At 40.8% G+C, this 18,621-nt stretch overlaps 1 protein-coding gene across 4 annotated transcripts in view; it reads right to left on the minus strand.

The window, feature by feature from the left end:
* Positions 1-4,074: 4,074 nt before the first annotated feature.
* Positions 4,075-18,621, minus strand: part of LOC113049243 (trinucleotide repeat-containing gene 18 protein-like) — a 63,128-nt gene continuing 48,581 nt past the window's right edge. For all 4 annotated transcript variants that reach the window (XM_026211446.1, XM_026211437.1, XM_026211428.1 and 1 more), the window contains exons 22-30: positions 18,446-18,563; positions 13,607-13,682; positions 13,044-13,152; positions 12,392-12,508; positions 11,787-11,945; positions 10,181-11,451; positions 8,330-8,566; positions 8,117-8,191; positions 4,075-8,031 (exon numbers count right to left, since the gene is read on the minus strand). In XM_026211446.1, coding sequence (XP_026067231.1) covers positions 7,825-8,031; positions 8,117-8,191; positions 8,330-8,566; positions 10,181-11,451; positions 11,787-11,945; positions 12,392-12,508; positions 13,044-13,152; positions 13,607-13,682; positions 18,446-18,563 — 2,369 coding nt within the window. In that variant the 3' untranslated portion in view covers positions 4,075-7,824. The remainder of the gene's footprint in view (positions 8,032-8,116; positions 8,192-8,329; positions 8,567-10,180; positions 11,452-11,786; positions 11,946-12,391; positions 12,509-13,043; positions 13,153-13,606; positions 13,683-18,445; positions 18,564-18,621) is intronic.

Raw genomic sequence — 18,621 nt, forward strand, 5'->3', positions numbered from 1 at the left:
AATCATCCCCCTCTCCTCTAAACCACCTTTTGCCTTTTGCTCAGTTTGATTTCCGGTTGTCTGGTTCTCACTCGCCTGAAAGAAAACGCTGAGCAGGAGCTTGGCTTTTCACCTTCATAAGTCATCTTTGGCACATAGTTACCAGCATGGCTGATGTTGTTGTTGATGATGATGTTGTTGCAATCAATAGCAAAGCATGTGCAACTAGGTTGAATTCTGGGAAATCATTCATGTGGGTCGCAAGCAACTTCCATCATACAATATGTGACTCGGCAAGAGATTGGCCAATGGAAAACCAAAGGGAATGCTTGTGAACTACGTTTAACATTCAGCCTTAAATTGCCAAGGTGCATATGCCACCACCAGATAGCCAACGTGTGTTCAAAGGTGCCATCAGAGTTAATACATCACCGCATGTCAGCGCAGCTAAACAAACGCCCCTCTCGATGAAATACTGCGAAACAAATTGGAAGCGCTTGACTGCGGATTTCATTATGAAGTCTGGTAATAAGTTCTGTACTCTAAGGACTGAAACCCAAAGATACTGTGATTCACTTCGATCATGCAATTTCCTTGTGTAATTTTACTATAAAAAAAAGTACAGTCTCAGCAGGACCCTTCCAAGGCATTTTATAATTTACAAAAACCGAACACAACTGGTAACTTATTGCTTTCCATTACAAAGAATCTCTTTTTTTTTCCTGTAAAAGATTACAATTTCAAGCAAAATGACAGTGTGATATTACCAAGACTCTGGGTGTCTTCTCTTCCCACAATGGGAGCCCAGAGATACGGTGACAGTCAGAATGAGTGAGGGAGTCAGCCACTAATGTATCCACACAGCAGGATATTGGCACCACAAGGCAAATGGCTCTCATGTGAGGAGCCGAGGTCCATTGCACACATTTTCTTGGTTTATTCCTAACAAGTGCATACACGCATCGGTGCTGTGTTGTTTGTCTTAATGCTGAGGCAGTGATTGCTATGCTCTGGAGATTATTTTATGAACAGGGTCCTCCGTGAAGCAGTTTGAACAGCTGAGAGCACCGTCAGACAAGCATCTCTGTGCTTCATATTGCCATAAATCCTGTTCCTGTTGAGGGGGGAAGCAATTTGGTAGGTAGAGTGATATGAGCCATGACAGGAACGGGTCTTGGGCCTCAGAGCCATGACAAAGGCCTCATGGCCCCAAGCAATGCCAGTCAGCTTGTTTTCTGTCAGCACCCAAAGTAATGAAGGAGAGGCAGAGGCTCTGGACTGAGACTCCTTCCAATCCACGGACCCCAGAGGGTCATGGCACCGCTTCACTGAAATGAAACCATTTTCTACCCAGCAATCACTTCTGAATTATTCCACTTTCCCTTTTATACTAATGGACTGAGAGTGCAGATAAATGTTTGTTTTTATTCGGCAATCATTTTAATGGGTCATAAATGGTCGAATGCTCTCGCAATGTGGACGACCCTTGCTCTGAGGACCTGAATGTTTAATGCAGTCCTAAAGCAAATACTCAATCATATCTCCATTCACACACAGCTTGTGTTCAGCAGTGATTGGTAAAGGTGAAAACGAGCCACACTTCCATTCGGAAGCCATTTTATGGTGGCCTTGGTGATGGAAGACTCAAAATGGACTCTGGATATCGAGGGGAGGTGTGGAGGAAAAGTCAACCATTAGTGTGTAGAACTTGCAATGGCATCCCTGGTGAGAGATTGAGCTGCCGACGTCCTCTCCATCACAGTGCGCTTCCATCATTCGGCAGGCGTTAATTGTTCCACGCCTCGGTTCGTTAAATGAGCATTCCGGCTAAATGACTCCTGAATAGTTTATCATGATGGAGGGTATGAATATTGCATGGCTGCTTTCTGCTTTTTTTGGTCTTATTATCATAATGATTCTTTGCGTTTCTCTGTGGCCCCTTCTGACAGAGGATCATAGCTAGTTGACAGAGAGGAAGGTGAGTTTATTGGAGGGTTTAATTGCTTTTATTAGCTTTGACAGTGGCGGATGACTCCCACAACTCTGCTCTTAAAAATGCTCACAAGGTTTTTTGGGCATCATAATACATGTAGCCATAGAGTATACATATACGCTCCCTTTGAGCAAGCGTATCACTTTTGACTTGTCATGTTCACACACAGCGTGAGTCGCCGATAACTCGGGGCACATTATTGAGCCGTAGCTACCTTTGCCCTAGAGATCCTGTTCTCTCATTTATTTAAAAGAAATTCCATGATAATTTGGAGGTGATACACCTCTTAATATTTTTAGTCACATGTGTATTATCTCGTGCTGAAAGCACAAGCAGAAGGGCATAGGGAGAGTCATTAGTCTGTCATTTCTAAAACGACCGGATTCAGACACAAAGAACGCTACGTCTTTCACATCACAGGGTGCAAGTGCTACTCTGATTGTGCATTGTTGCAAGCTATCCATGGGCTCAGAGAGACGCAGAGGTCTCTAAACCTTTTTCTCATGTAATGCCTCTGCTTAAGTGATTGACATGAAAAATGCCTGGATTCTGATTTGTTGACTTGACATCAAAGCAGCAGCTTCAAACATATCTTTAGCTTCAATGGATCGCAGCACCTCAAACGCCGTGGTTGTGGATGTCTTTACACTGGAGAGATGGAAGGATTTGATCGCCTTTGTCTTTATGAAAGTGATTCATGAAAGGATTGTGAAACCCTGCTGAAATACAGCAAACCCAAATGTGGGAATTATAGGGATAGTTAATCTTTTACTCGTTTTGTCTTTCCAAATGTATATGACTTAACTGTCACTTTGCATTTTTGTTAGTAGTAAAATTTAAGACACATTTCCGTTAAGATTGCATTAAGCTAATTACATGCCACTACCAGCAAAATCAAAGACATGCATTTAAAAATCTCCTCTGTAGCGTTAATGTAAATTGAGTAGAAGTGCTTTTGATGGAGATTTTTTTTTATATATAAAAATAAGCCAAGGGCATTAAATTCAACATGATTTGTGACAGCACAATTCAAGCATTCTTTACGATTTCACAAGCACTTAAAACACAATCTCTTTCTTAGACTACTCAAACAGCAAATGGTTTCAAACGGTGAGGTCACAGTCATACCAGTCCACTAATAATAATAGTTCCTTCTAAAGAGAGCACTTGAGCTCCATTTCACCATGGTAGACTAAAGATCAGCAAACATGTTGGAAGGGAGGTGGCTCATTTCCACTTAAAGAAATAATGTATAAATGGTCAAAGCAGCAAGCATGACTCCCTTGGTAACTTTAATTGCTCAGGAAACAATTATTATATTTTTTTTTTTCCTCAAAGCAAGCTTCATTCTGTTGCTGAGTGGCGAATTCACCAAAGACGTTGCACTAGCATTAGCAAAATGAGCTCAGCTTCAGTTCAATGCAGCTGCTATAAATTGTAAATTGTTCCAGGAAGCTCTAAAATGGCATCCTGATGAATGTGATTGCTCGCGAGGGAGACTCAGAAACCACCTCTTGCCTAACAAAACACCCTGGTGACCTTTTGAATCTATAGCACCACTGTGAACAGCACATAGTGTGCAATGAATCATCATGCATGCTGAAAAACACTCTTTCAGAAATAGGACTTTTAAAGGAAGGGGTGGGAAAAACATTCCATTGCCAGTTAAATGGCTCAAGGACTACCATAACACAAATAACACTCATTCAATAGTGCACTACAATATTTTCACAGAGGACAACATTAATTTTCCTCAATGTGGACATCTATTTGCAATTCAGACATTTTATAAGATGAATCCCTTTTACAGCTTCCTGTGGTCACATGACCAAAATTTCAGTATGATTGGTGGTCATATGGAAGACTGTGTTACACTACAAGTCTCATTGCTCAGCTCTCACAGACAACTTTAAAGACGCACTTACATAGCAAATGACAGGAGCAGTAAAAAGCTCATCAGGTTGTAATAACAGTTCTCCCAAAAGGGTTTGGACCCACTCATTGGTTCATCTACAGCTTCAAATACAATGTGGATTGAGGCAATTCAGAGCCAGAGTGTTTTTACAAATAATATTATTGAAAAAATAAAGAGGCAAACTCAATTCCATTTTATGATGTTTATTGATGAACTAGAAAATACTGAGATACCAAAAGAATTGAAAAACACTGATAATGCTGGCTGAGTCTGTTTAAAAAAAAAACAAAAACACAAAACAAAGGCCAATAGTTCTCACGCACAAGTCAACAGCAATCTTTTAAATGGTTTCAAAAATTTTTTAATTGTCTTTTTTTTTTTTTTTTACAAGATTAAATGCGTGTACAAAGTATATCAATACTCATCTCCCCCTCTCATAAAGGATCATTTACAAAACCTTGATGCTTTAAAAATTCAAATAATTTCAAAACTATAGCATTTAAATGTTGTATTATTTTTCTTTGTAACAGGACCATGTCAATGCTGAAGGAACAGCAGATGAAGACCAGTGAAGGACCAGCCTCCAGTCCACACTAACTCTCTGTCTCTCTCATCGTCTCCCACATTCATGAACACGTTCCTTCCCTCACTAGCAGCTACCACACACAATCCAAATACAGCAGTATTGCACATTAACCATGGAGGACAATTGTTCAGAGAGGGGGAATGTCATAAAGAAAGAAAAAAAAACGAATCATGCAAACAGTGAACTCTATAACGCTTCTACTTGGCTATACACTGTTTTCTAATAAGCCATTTAAACCTTATACATCATAAGATACGCTCAAACAGACCCTGGACGAGTAGCAGAGGACATCAGCGATTCATCCCTTATGACTGCTACCAGCAGAGGCCACTGTCTCATTCAGTGACCCACGGTAAAGGGATGAACTCTGACCTCCATTCAGTTACACTAAGTCACAATAAGCAAAATATACTTTAGTTGATTGCTCTGTTATTATTCCTAGAAGCATATACGCGATTTCTAAAACATGCAGACAAAAAAATACTCTTAAAAAGTGCTTTACAGCTTGTCTCAAGCTCAGAGTAAACGTTTGTTTTGAGGGGCACTTAAATTGTACAACTCGCTAAACAGGCAAAAACATTCAACACAGATCTGCATTTAAAAGATTGTGTCAAATCAAAAAGAGCTTGCTTAATGTTGCTTCAGATTCACTGTGCATTTGAAGATCATTTGGCATTTGAATAAGCTTTGGGTATGCGTAAAATCCTCAACCAAATTAGGTGATTTAAAAAAACAGTCCAAACCAGATTAGGCTGAGTATCGTTTTAAGCCTCAAGACCACACATACAATGATAAAACATGTTCAGAAATACAACCTATTGAATATCAACAAGATAATATCTCTTTAAGAGAGACTGGGCAATCTAATATGAAATGTACATGAAAAAAAATATACATTTCAGACTGTTCTCCTATATGTAATAGTGTCAACATTTCTATAATATAAAGAAATTTACGAAATACTGAGTAGGCCAAATATTTTCCAATCACAAAAGACTGGAAGTCTCTAGTGTCCATACCCTTCTTGATCTCATTCTCCCACAAAAAACGAGGGAAAAAATAAAATAAAACAACAGAAAGAACCAATAAGTATCCGATGAACATCATTCACAAAGACATCAAGGTATTCATAATGGCGAAAGAATTCAAAACACACAATGGTTTAAAAGCCCAGGTGCAGTGACATTTCTTGCACAAGTGTAAAAATAAGAGAAAATATTAAAAATCAAAAACATGAAACGTTGAACCAAGGTGGGGAGGTAGAAAAAAATGACAGTTTAAAAAATTAGGCTGGTCAACTGTAGACAACACCAACAAAAAGTAGCCTCTAACCTCATCTTTTCTATATATCTTGGTAACCATAATAAAAAAAAAAAAAAAAAAAAAAAAAAAAGATCAGTACAGATCACTACATTTTTTGTTTCATTATTTTAAAAAGATACATACATAGTGTCCAAACACGTGTCCGACCTTCAAAACAAAGACATTCATACCTCCTTTGAACCGTAAAAATGAGGCACAAATAAGAACCATAATTACAATTAAGCAAATAAGGTGTTTGCTAGTCTCTTCATCCATGCAAGGAAGCCATAAATCAAATACATTTGACTGGTCTTGATTAGAGAAGCAGCGAAAACATAGCCTGGTCCTAACTGCCTCTGATGATTGATGGCACTTTCTCCGGAGCATGATATCAATCAGAAGGACCTATTTTCAAAGACGACATTCAGACTTTGCTTTTAGGGACCAAGGTTAAGGCTATTAAGAACGAACCAGAAAATGCTTGGAATAAAAGCCGACCTAGAGAAAAAAAAAAAAAACGTAGACGCAAAAAAGGCAAAAAACAACTCCGCGTTCAACTTTCAGAGCTAACAGATAACGTCACCTGTGCTGCTGCTATTTGTTTGAAGAAAGTGCTTTCATGCATGAGATGTACTTGCTTTCTGTGGGGGATAATTCTAGCAAAAAAGAGAAAGCAGAGTAAAATAGACATTATAAGCAAGCGTGGCCTGATTATAAGTTGCTTTTAAACTCTCATTCTCTTGTCTCTCACTGACCCTGGGAAGCAATGAGAGAACTAAAATGGTTTTCCCGTCCACCTGAACAGGGGATTGTCAAGGGAAGTCTGTCCTGTGTAAGACCAAGGGCAGAATTTAAGTGCTTTCTGTTGTAAAACTGCATTATGGGACAACTGGCTTCGAACACGGTCAAATCCCACAAACCATTTGTCCTGTAATAGTAGTTTTGATATCAAGATTACATTACATTACGTCGAAAATGTAGTGGGCATCTGTAGATTCCAGTAACAACTTACAAGATCCGTACTCTAAAATTAGTTCCTGATATTTGTTCAAATTTAAACATTATTCACAGTTTATTAAAGCTTTTTTCATTTAAATTTTTTTTATTTGCTGCTTTGAAAATAATTACGGTCACATAAATCTATGGTGCACGAAAATAAAATATATTTGTTCATATCGTATATACCTTGTATGCATGTATTTACAAACAGGCGTCATCTACATCTGTTTCCGTCCCAGTAGAGCCCTTGACTCTTAAAAAGAAACCTTTCTGCCTAAAGAAACATTTTATTTCACGGCTGAGATGCAGGGATCGTATATAAATATTCAGATAGATCTTCTAAACTGCTTGGTGGAAAAATGACACACTTTCTTATTAAAAAAAAGTCCTTGCAGGCTCTCAGACCACAGTTCTGTCCTTTCTTAAGTGCATCTCACATGAGCCGCAGCTTTACGTCTGCTATCGTTTTACCCGTCTGAGTTCATTAGCCAGCTCTTGAAGTTCTGCCAGGGATCTAGCAGCAGTAGCTGGACAGCGGAGCATGTGGTGGGGATGACTCTTAGGGCAAAAGTGTGACGAGGCCTGTCAGCTTTAATTACTCTTTCCGTTGTTGGTCCCACGGCCAAGGAAGCTGGTTGCAAGCAGGCCTTCTCACCCGGAGAATGAGTCCTGCAGAAGTGGTGTCACCTCCATTTCAGCCGCACCGGTGATGGCTGAGGAAAACAGGGCTCAGCGGTGCAGATGCAGTTGACCTTCGAGACATTTTTGACGTGCTTTCACTTTCTTTGACACATTTTACTCTTCAACTTGAGATTCCTGAACAATGTGCCCCATTAACAGACCAAACACTTTCAATACCGCCAACCATCGCGTTTGAAATGATGTGCACACGTGATGACATCTGTTGAAGTAGTTTCTCAACGAACGCTTTTGTCTTTGTCAGGACGTTTTCTGAACTCATCTGATTAGGCGGGCTTTGGGTAAAGCCAACACATCTGTCTAGCCCTTGTATCTCATTTGTTTAGCTCCACAGGTCTTATTTGTTGATCCTCAGCAGATAACAGGAACCCCATCCGTGTTGAATATCATTCCAGTGGTGGGTTCATAAGTGCCGGCCAGGTAGTAGAGGTCTTCGCTGTCTTGGTACTTCTTCGTTTTAATCATCTGCTCATATTGCTCAAGGCTGACCACCAGACATTTATGAGAAATGGTCTGGACGTCATTCTCATCAATGTGAGAGGACTGGTAGAGGGCCCGCTAAAAAGAGAAAGCATAGAGATCTATCAGTCTGCTTTCACCCAGACGAAGATGATCAAACCATTTACTGGATGGGTTTTCTTACCTCCATGAAGTCTTTTCTCTGGCTGGAAGCCTGCAGAACAGCAGGAAGACTTTGGCCAGACATTTGATCCCAGTTCTGCCAAACAAAATGTGATTAGTTACAAACCCAGATAAAGGCAAGACTGGGACAGATCAAGTACCATTCCAGTAATAACATGATGCAGTGCCCACAAACCATTATTCTTGTTTAGCAAAGGGAGAAAAAAAAAGTAACCTTTTTGTCATGAAGTTTCTTTCCAGGGTTGGTTTCCTCAGGATGATAGAACCACTTGACACGGACCACCATGTTGTTTCCCCAGGACTCCCACATGCTCTGGATGTGTCCAATGAAGGGGAGGTTGGGTCGTCCGGCAGACAGGAACACAGCACAGTCTCCAATACGGATCATTTCCTTCCCACGCATTATGGCTTTGTAGAAAAGCTTCTTTGCCTTCCCTTTCATTCCCCGCCTCTGTAAGAATTTGAAGGAAAAGCAAAGGATGTTTCTTCGGGCACTTTTATGTCCCAGGGGGTTGATTGTTATTAAAACTAACAGATTTTAACCTTTTTCCTTTTGTTATATGAAGGTTACATTACAATGGTGTTGGAAACTTTTTACCAGGACTTAATACATATTTGCAAAACAAAAACAAAATTTAACTATCACTTAAACAAAAAAGAGAGAGAGAGAGAGAGTGAAAGAAACATTAACCATTATAATATTTTGGATAAAATTGTTTAGTGTTTTTATTTTCTCACAGTTGTTGCATTTTTTTTTTATAACACCAAACATCAATGCCACAAAAAAAGTCAAAAAGTAAGGCGTCAATGAAGAGCATTATACAGTACTGTGCAAAAGTCTTCGGCCACTAGTATTATCACCTAAAAAATGGTTTTAAGTCAGTTATTTGTATGTTTTGCTGTGTATCAGTAGTAAATATCAGTTTACATTTCCAAACATTATTTTTGCCATTAATTGTAATAATCCAGTGAGATTTTTGCTTGTGCAAGGAGTCTGACAGCAGCCAGTGCTCCACACAGAGATCTGATCTCATCATCATCATCAGTCTGTCTGGAATAACATGAAGAAACAGAACAAACTGAGACAGACTCAATCCAGAAGAACTCTGGCAATGTCTCCAAGACACTGATGTGTGGAGCACTGGCAGCTGTCAGACTCCTTGCGAAAGCAAAAATCTCATTACAATTAATGGCAAAAATAATGTTTGCAAATGTAAACTGATATTTACTACTAACACACTACAGCAAAACAAAGAAATAACGGACTTGAAACCATTTTTTGTTGGTGAAAATACAAGTGGCCTAAGACTTTTGCACAATAATGTATACTGTATGTTACTAACTATATGTGACGTGAAAAACAAAAGACACTATTTTCATAGTGTAAAATTTCTAATCAAACTGTAATTTTGTCCAATTCTGCAAAAAGCTCAGTAATATTATTCAATTACGTGTATTTAGAATACATAAAATGCTAGATTTGAAATTAGCATAAGCAAGACAAAGGAGTTGGACATTTTTTTTTTCCAGAAAACGAAATATAATATTTATCGTCATTTCAGTTGAGCCCAAAGTATACTTTGTTTTGTAATACACTGGAGTATGTGTTCAGTGCTCAGTGTAAATTTCATCATCAACAATGCTTGCATACTAGCAGCTCGCACTTCTTGAATTACTGGCATTAATTAATTTGGTCCAGGACTTTTTCACAGTTGAAAAAGAGAACATGGAGAAAGAACGATTGCAACAAACTACAGACACCTACATTAATGAGTGCTTGTGTGAGGTTTAAAGGATACATGTAGCTCTAGTTTAAATAAGTGAAAAGACGTTTTTTTATCAGTCATAAAGAAATAGCAGACACTAGACACTTTGTAGTGCACGTGTCGAATGCCTGCATCCCTGTACGCTAACAAATTGAGACAGACTGAGAGGGTTTACCCTCACATTAACATCAAAACTGAAGTATACTTTGGACTTTACACAATGCATTACATAATTTGAGATTAGGAATGGCCCTGGTGGGACTTCAAGAAAGACGCAATCCTAAAATCCACGGGCTTACCTGAGTAGGCTTTCCAAACCACTTCCACAGTTGTCTGGCAGGAAGGAAAGCAGAGATCTTGGGTCTGTTCTCGACGGAGGGAAGCCTCTGTCTTTTTGCCAGCTCCTTAGTTGTTGGGAGGTGGACTCCCTCTCGTCTTTTGGGGCGACCGACACCCTGCTTCACCTTCTGCGGTCTCTGGGGCTTCTGCTGCTGTGTGTCAGACGCCTGCTTGGCGCCAGGCCCCGTTTTTGACTCTGCCTTCTCGTCTTCCTCCTCTTGAGGTGGTACATGCTCTGCGGATGGGGATGGTTGAGAAACAGCAACCAGTTCTTCATCTGAGCTACAGGACGATTCTTCATCGCTGGTGGTGGAGGATGATGATGAGGAGGAGGAGTGAGAACCAGCTGAGGATGAGGAACTGCTTGTGGATGAGCTGGAAGAGGTGGGACTTGAAGCCCGTGAGCTGCTGGAGCTGGTCGAGTCTTGTTTGGACTTCTTTTCCTGCGAGGCCCCTCGCTCCTCTTCTCCGTCGGACTCCGAGCTGCTGCTGCTGCTACTACAGTTGGGACACTCCAGTTCTTTCTTCACTTTCTCTCCGGAGTTGCTCACCTTCATCAGACCCTCACTGCCACTGCCAAGCTTACGAACACAGTAGGTGGACACGCTCTCGTTAGAAGTAGGCGGGTCTGCCTCACCTACCTTGTTTTTAGCTTTCAGTGTTTTGTCAGCAGTGGATAACGTAGTGTAGCTGACACCCATGACAGACTTGTTCTCTCTTTTGGAGAGGTTTTGGCCCTTCATCATCATGAGGGCTTTGGTCTTCTTGGTTTTGGGTGACATGACTCCTTCATGGTCTAGTTTGACAAGGATCTCGGTCTGGAGTTGTTTGCGTAGCGTTTTCACACCAAACCCAGATGCCTCCTCCTCAGGCTTTCGCAAGCGTTTGACCGGCTTTCCTTTCCCCGCAGGACTCGCAGTCTCATTGCTGGAAATAAAGGAGGCCAGAGAAGTGGAGGGCTCATTATAGAGATCCACAGACAGAACTTTTCCATAAAGCGGCGGCGAGTAGGCAGACTGCGGCTGGGAACGGACTTTGGCTAGGGGCTTGATTCCTGTGGTTTTCTTCTGGCTTTCATTAGATACAGGGATGGAGGGGCTGGCTTTGCAGACTTGCTTAATTTTTCTAGCTGGCGGTGGGATGCTTTTCTGGCCGGACAGGGGCCTCTCGAGGACCTGTGTTGGGGTTGGTGTGTCAGGCTTTTCATGCTCCTTTGGAGTGACTTCAAGCTCTGGAAAGCAGCACAGGAGGGAGGGTTTTAATATGCCAGACCAAAAACACACTTACCTCTATAAAAATGCTGAAAGGTTTAAAGCAGATCCTGTTCTGACAGTAAGCTCTTTCCAAGCAAAAGTAAGTGATTTACTATCTATGAAACCACCAATCTAGTCCACTTTTTGTAAAATCACTGCATTTCTAAATTAAGTGACACCAGCTTTGACATCTTAATATTTAATTTGAACCAAAGCAATAATAATTCATATATATATATATTAAAAAAGTCACTTCTATACCAGCTAAAATGTCATTGACAGCAAATGTTTGGTTCAAATGAGTGGAAATTACCGGGCTTGGGTTTGGGTTTTCTTCCTCGGCCCCTGCTTTTCGGAACAGACTCCTCTGTGTTTTTGGGTGGTGTCTCTTTGCCATCAGGTACATCCTTACTGCACTTCCTTCCTCGCTTTTTGGTGCTGGCCACGAGGAGAGCAGGGGACGGTTCTGCACCTGTTCAGATAAATTCAGTTTAGAAAACATTAATAGACACAATAATGATATTTGTGATTGACAAAACTGACACATACAAAAATACTGGCACATTTCTATGTGATTCTCTACTACAAATATTATTATGAAAATTTTCATACACAGACATTTTCACAATCAAACACATATACACACACACATTCATATTTAACCAGGGCTCTTAAATATTACACACAAGACTTCAAATCTCTCTGTCTCACTCTCAATCATATGTAACCCTCTAGCAACTAGCGGAAAAACGTCCATCATCAAGCTTCAAGTGCAAAACCAAACACAAATCAGTGGCTGCATGGACTCAAAATCAAACAGTACACATATGGGCTGTTTACCTAACTTCAACATTCAGGTAATGTTTCATCAGCTCCTTCGTGCCTTGGCTTTTACTACCGGCTTCGATGAATACTCACATTGAATCTTGTAGTCCGCCGGCAGCAGCCTAATATGAGAGAGCGGGATTCGGCCAGTGTCTCCATCGTCAAACTCAACTGTAATCAAATCGTCCACTTCTTCCATGTCTGAGCTCCCTGTGGACACATAACAGGGTTGACGACTGACACAAAAGAACATGCATCACCTCAATTTACATTTCCACTGAGTGAAACAGCAAACAGTGCTGCGCGAAAAGAGCCACCGCATATTTCTCAGTGGTGCAGCAGCGGCTGGAGGGATTCATACAGGGCCTTTTCATTTTCATTGGCTGATGCCGGCAGTAGCAGCGACCTCCCTTTAAGAGTTTCTCGACAAGTCTCCAGCTCCCTCCTTCCTCAGCGGGAGGGAAAATAAATAATAATAGAGCAGAGCTCTGCACGTAGCTAACCACACCATCCTTCATTCCCCGGCTCGGTTTGGCAGTGCTTATGGGCTTGGCTAAAAGATTTAGATTAAAGGAAATGAAACAGCCCTGAAAGGTTCTCTTACTACGCTTCTGTGCGAAGGACAGTTGACATCTGTGCATATTTTTTTTCCATTTGAGAAACGCAGATGCAATAAAACGCGTTGGTTAATAGTCTGTAATAACCAGTGAAAGGTGCTCAATTAAGCGGAACAGGAAAAGCGTACCTCTGACGACCGTGCCAGGGTAGAGGCAACGGTACTGCTGGCTCCAGTAGGCTGCAATCCGGGTCCCCTGGGGAAGGTATCTAACGGAGGGGGGTTTCACATCAATAATCTGTAGGACAAAAGCGGTGTGGATCAGAGAGGATTATTAAATCAACACCTGAGTGCTTTCAGACACTTTTGCGGTCGTCTATCTTCTAAGCTGAATAACTAATGAATCATTTTCTGGAGAGGAAATGTACATTTTGTGTATATAATCCATCTTAGAGAGGCGGTAATGGTAAAGGTTGCTCTTGGCAGTGGTCCGCTTCCAACGGTACATTAGCAAGGAAAGGCGGTAGCCACTAAAGCGTGTGTGCCTAAACCAACAGAGGTACTGGAGCAAAACATGCCCTTAGTGTAATAGCAGGGGAAGGTGCTAAACAGCTTCTATATTACACCGTGCCCCGGGCCAGTTAGCAGAGAGAGGAAACGAAGAGTGTGCCTGGAGTAAAACACACAGGCCTGTTGTAGTGAGCCGTAATGTGTATGTGAACGAACGATGTAGGGCAGTGTGGCGTACTGACCGCCTCCTGTAGCAGCTGTTCCAGGCAGTAGATATGTGGCCTGTTCCCCCTCTCGCCCTCCACTACCACGCTGTATCTGTAAGACAGGACACAGTCATGAGCCCAAAACATAAATCTGGGGAATGCACATCCTGTTTTCATGGAAATATTAACAGTGATATAAAATTTGCAACCCATTTTAATTCCATATTGTGACACATTTTAGTATGCAACTGGATATTCAAATGTAACAACTAAAAATGTAGGCCAGGACTTTATTTTATACATTAGGAATTTATTTGATGGTGAAAAGTAATTGTTATAACTGCTATAATTATTATATGAAATATTATCTGGCATGAAATTACTGCAAATTCAGGCAAGTAGACACATCAGAGTGCAACGAAATCATCAAAATAAATAATAAATAAAAATAATGTAGGGTTAGGACTTCTTTTCTATTGGATTCTATGCATTGTTTGTTGATTTGATGGAGGCAGATCTGAATGCGAGCTTGCAGTAAATTGTTAGAAATGGGGCGGGTTTCAACAGACTAAATGTAAAAAATCCTGTATGCGTCAACGGAGAGCAGTATGTTATTCACAATCAATGGCATCTAATTCTAGATCAATAACATGCATTTTAAAATAGATGAAGGTGATAGGTGAAGTTTCATTTAATGCATGCATCAAATATGATGACATTTGTACAAAGGCTGCTTTAACCACAACAACAGACAAAAACAATGGCTGTGGAGCTATACGGCTATTGGTTAACATGAACTAATAGCCTGCACATCTTAGCCGATGTCAGTAAGAAATGAATGTTGAGAAAGTTAATACAATGTGATGAATGATTAAGACCATTGTTTTTTTTGTTTGTTTTTTATATGTACACACATGAAGTAATAAAGTGAATGATAGGTGAGAACACGCATGAAACTGTCGAAGGAAGCTGTCTGCACTCTGCAACCAGTGCATAATGGTTTGTCTAAAAATATAATGTAGTAGGCTGTAGACAGGAGATGCAGAGCGACTAAACCAAAAGACAGGGCTCTTTTGAGAAACGCACTGAGCTTTGAATCAGTCTTTATTCACAATACCCAAAGGAGCTTGGTTTTCTTTCCAACCACCCTCCCTTCCTTATTCAAGCTCAACCTCAGTGTTACAATTTGAAGGGGCTTGCCCCCCTTTTTGAGAATGCCTTGCTCGATAAATTTGCAGCGGTTTTATTGTCTTTAATGTCAAGAAGTCAGAGCAGAGGGGATATGCAAGTTAAGTCCGTTTCTCGACACCGCATGTGAGAGCCAAAATGGGTTCTGAGTCTCTGACGCAAATGGAAAAAGGGAATAAAAAGAGGCAGACCAGGCTAAGTAAGTGTGCAGGCGGACAACAATCCAAATATAGGTTTGTCTCTACAGATTTGGAATATTACTGGAATATTATTTCTGGAAGTTGTCAGTTTTCACCTTTGTACAATCTGCAACACCCACTTCCAGCTAAATTAGTTTCCACTGCCAAAGTGAACCAACAAGCAAACACATCAATAGAGAGAGAAAGAGAGAAACAACAGTGACTGGTTCTTTAAAGTGCAGGTCACTCTTTATTATTGGATGCAAGCACACGGGCTTTATAAATCAGAATGGGCTCATACATGCAGCTGCATGTGTGACATTCAAGATGAGGCTTCTGGTAAAAAATAAAAAGGGGGTGGGGGGGTTAGGGACAGTTGGATGTTTGGCCCTTTTTCATTTGGATTCATGAAGGTGCCTGCAGTTCAAGTATGGACCCAAAGCCAGGCTTCAGAGGTGTCCATCACTGACTGGCAGCCTTATTACTGTGACATGGACCTGGGAGGTGATGTGGGACAGTGTCCCCCAGATCACTTCCTCCAGGATCTGGCCTGAGGGGGAGGACTCTGCTGGCCAAACCTGATTGGTTCTGTCTGCAAATGTGCAAAGCCTGGGATAAATTCACACCAGCTGCGTCAGGGAGGGGAGAAAGATCGACCGGACAAGCAGGGTTAAATATCTGTCAAGTCTGTGGATGGCTTGCCTGATGTGGGCTTAGGACAAGGGAAGGGTCATTGTAAATTTTTGTTAGTTTGTAAAGTGGAAGGGATTCTTACGGCAATTACAGCATTCTGCTTTAAAACATTTTTGTGTAACAGCCAAATGTGCAAAATGTATAATATTCCCAAGAAACTAATCTTCCTAAATAGCAAGTCTCTTTGTTCTCACATAATAAAAATAATTTAGCTCAGATCAAGTTTTACATCCATTGTTTCATTTATTTGGGAAGCAGCCTTACCCAGCTTTCTCCGTGTGGGTTTAATTTGGTGTCGAAATTTCTTGAAACTGTACTTGATGATTCACACACATATACTCACTCACACATACTAAAACATGACTTCATATAAATAAATACTTCAGCATTTCAGAAAAACATATCAATGGAGACAACTGCTCAAAAGAAAGTAGTGCATAGAAGCATAAAATACAATTTGCCATATATTTCAAATCTTCGATTATTTTCGGAACAATAAAAGATGGGGGGGGGTGTGTCCAATTTCTCTCTCTCTCTTTACATAGAACAACAACAACTCTAAAACTAAATATGCAACAGAGAAAAAGGATGGAGTGAAAGCTTCAATTAGTTTGCCATTACCCATAAATAATGGGCCTGTCCCATTAGCATGGTTTTCACATCTGAAAGTCTGACAATGGCTGTGCCAAAGGACTTTTCTGAGCAGAACACAAAGGCTTCATGCACGCCAAGGCTCAGGCTGAGAACAGACACTTTTCCTTACCCTGGATTTCAGTTCCAATTCGACACCGGCTGTGTGAGTTATTGACTGCACAATTAACCAGTCTGCTCTCATGTACTAGAAGTATGTTCATGGCTGCAGAAGCCCAGGCTCTCCACAACAGGCTCTGTTAATGAAGACAGGCGAGGCATATAAACAGCATCGGCGGCATATAAACATCTGAGTGCCCAAGCATGGATTTTCAACCTCTGGATAAAGTGTGTTGTGTAGCACAAGCATCACAAAATTACATTTCCAGAGGGCAGGTTGGACAACAAGCGATATGTTGCAGTCAAGTTCTCCGCACTAGCGCCTGTTCTCATCATATTAAATCTCGTAAGCAGCTCTCACCATCACACCAAACTACCCACTTTTGAAGAGCTGCGGTAACACACAGTCCTGCACAAAGGCACCTTCTCTTTCTTTGGCTGGAACTGCTATTTTTAGTACAAGAGACACATGCATAGTGAGCGATAGAGGGAGAGATATTTCACTGCCAATATATGACAAACATATCTCATTAAGCCATGCAAATGTGCTGCAAATGAACAAATAAGCCCCCAACTATCTCCTCCCTTAATTTAGGAATACACGTTTAAGAACTGGCATCCAGATTTTGTGAGAAGGGATTGTGATGGGCGTCTGAATGATGGCAGCTCCTTGCTTTCGTACTGATAAGAGGAAGATGCATTTCCGTGCTGCATGCTAAACAGTTATTGAGCAACTGTGGGCCGTCGCTCTAATGAAACTAAAATGGAGGACAACACATTTTACAGAGGGCAGAAATGCAACAGACCACCTCTCATTAAATATCCCCCGACCAGATGCTGCACCAGTTTGACATTTCTCAGCAAATGAGATTATCCTTTATAGGGATGACTTTGAGAGGAACTCTCTCACCCCTCAATAGACTAAAACTTATTCATCCAAGTGGATAATAGGCCATGGGAGACAAAGTGCAAACAAAACAAAACTGCCCATTTCTGTCATTGCCTCCCTCAAGGCACCTCACAGCCCTTCTGTTTCCTGACCAAACAAAACGTTGCACTTCCAAATTTTTCCATGGAGATCTCTGAACTGGACCTTACAATAGGAAAAAACCTGGCAAAAGTGGCTCAACTGAGCATTTTTTAAATAGGGCACATGAATGCTTAACGCCAACTTTTTTTAGCAGCCTTTGTTCTAAGCATTGAACCAAACCAACCGGCTCCGAGGTTAATCAAAACATAACACTTCATTCAGAGGACAACACTTTCTCCTCACATGAAGTACCGAGAATTATGCAATCAAATTAATTTTCTATCAATGTAATGTATTTTCTTCCAATAAAAAAAATATATTACTAATTTGGTTAGGAAATTTAAGGTAGTTTTACGCAGCCATCAGTGCGGTGAGTTCTGTTCTCATGATAACAATGACTTCATAATCAGTGGATCTCACTTATGGACTGACAATAATGTACATGTTTAATTTGTCAATTAAACATTATTTTAAAAAAAAATTACATATACTAACTTATTGGCTTAATGTACCTTTGCCAAAGACTGTTCATATACCAAGATAGTTCGCTTATATTCCTATGAATGTAAGAAACTGCAACATGCAATATGATATAGTGCGATGAATAATAAAAACAGCTAATTGCCAATTAGTGATGTCATCGTGTCACTGCAACTTCTGTTGAAAGTGCAGGTTCCCACAGAAACAGCCAATGTCCTGAGACACATGCTTGGGAATGCACATGGAGATGTGTTTTTAGCCGATTCTTTAAGATGGCTAAGGACTCAGCTGCTCGGATTGAGTTGGGGAGGTCATTCCACCAGGTGGGAACATTTAATTTAAAAGTCTGTAAAAGGGATTTTGTGCTTCTTTGGGATGGCACAATCAAGCAAAGTTCACTTGCAGAACGCAAGCTTCTAGAGGGCACATATACATAAAATATCATGTTTTTTTTTTTTTTTTTTACATAAATCCAGCTATTATAAGCAACTCTTAAGGAAGACACAGTAGAGGGTATAAAGAGAATGGAAACAGCTCAGGTGGGGGGTCTCTTACATGTCAGGAGAGTGAACCGTGTTGACGTGGCCAGCATACAGGAGTTTGTCATCCATAGGGATGAGGACCCTTAACCCATCCTGCAGTTCATCTTTGTTAATGACACAGTTCCGAGGGGCTGGGAAAAACAGAACAGAAGAAGATGAGAAGAAAGACATGCTGAAACCTGTGCTACT

This window comes from Carassius auratus, chromosome 3 (assembly GCF_003368295.1).
Source record: "Carassius auratus strain Wakin chromosome 3, ASM336829v1, whole genome shotgun sequence".
Classification (NCBI taxonomy): domain Eukaryota; kingdom Metazoa; phylum Chordata; class Actinopteri; order Cypriniformes; family Cyprinidae; genus Carassius; species Carassius auratus.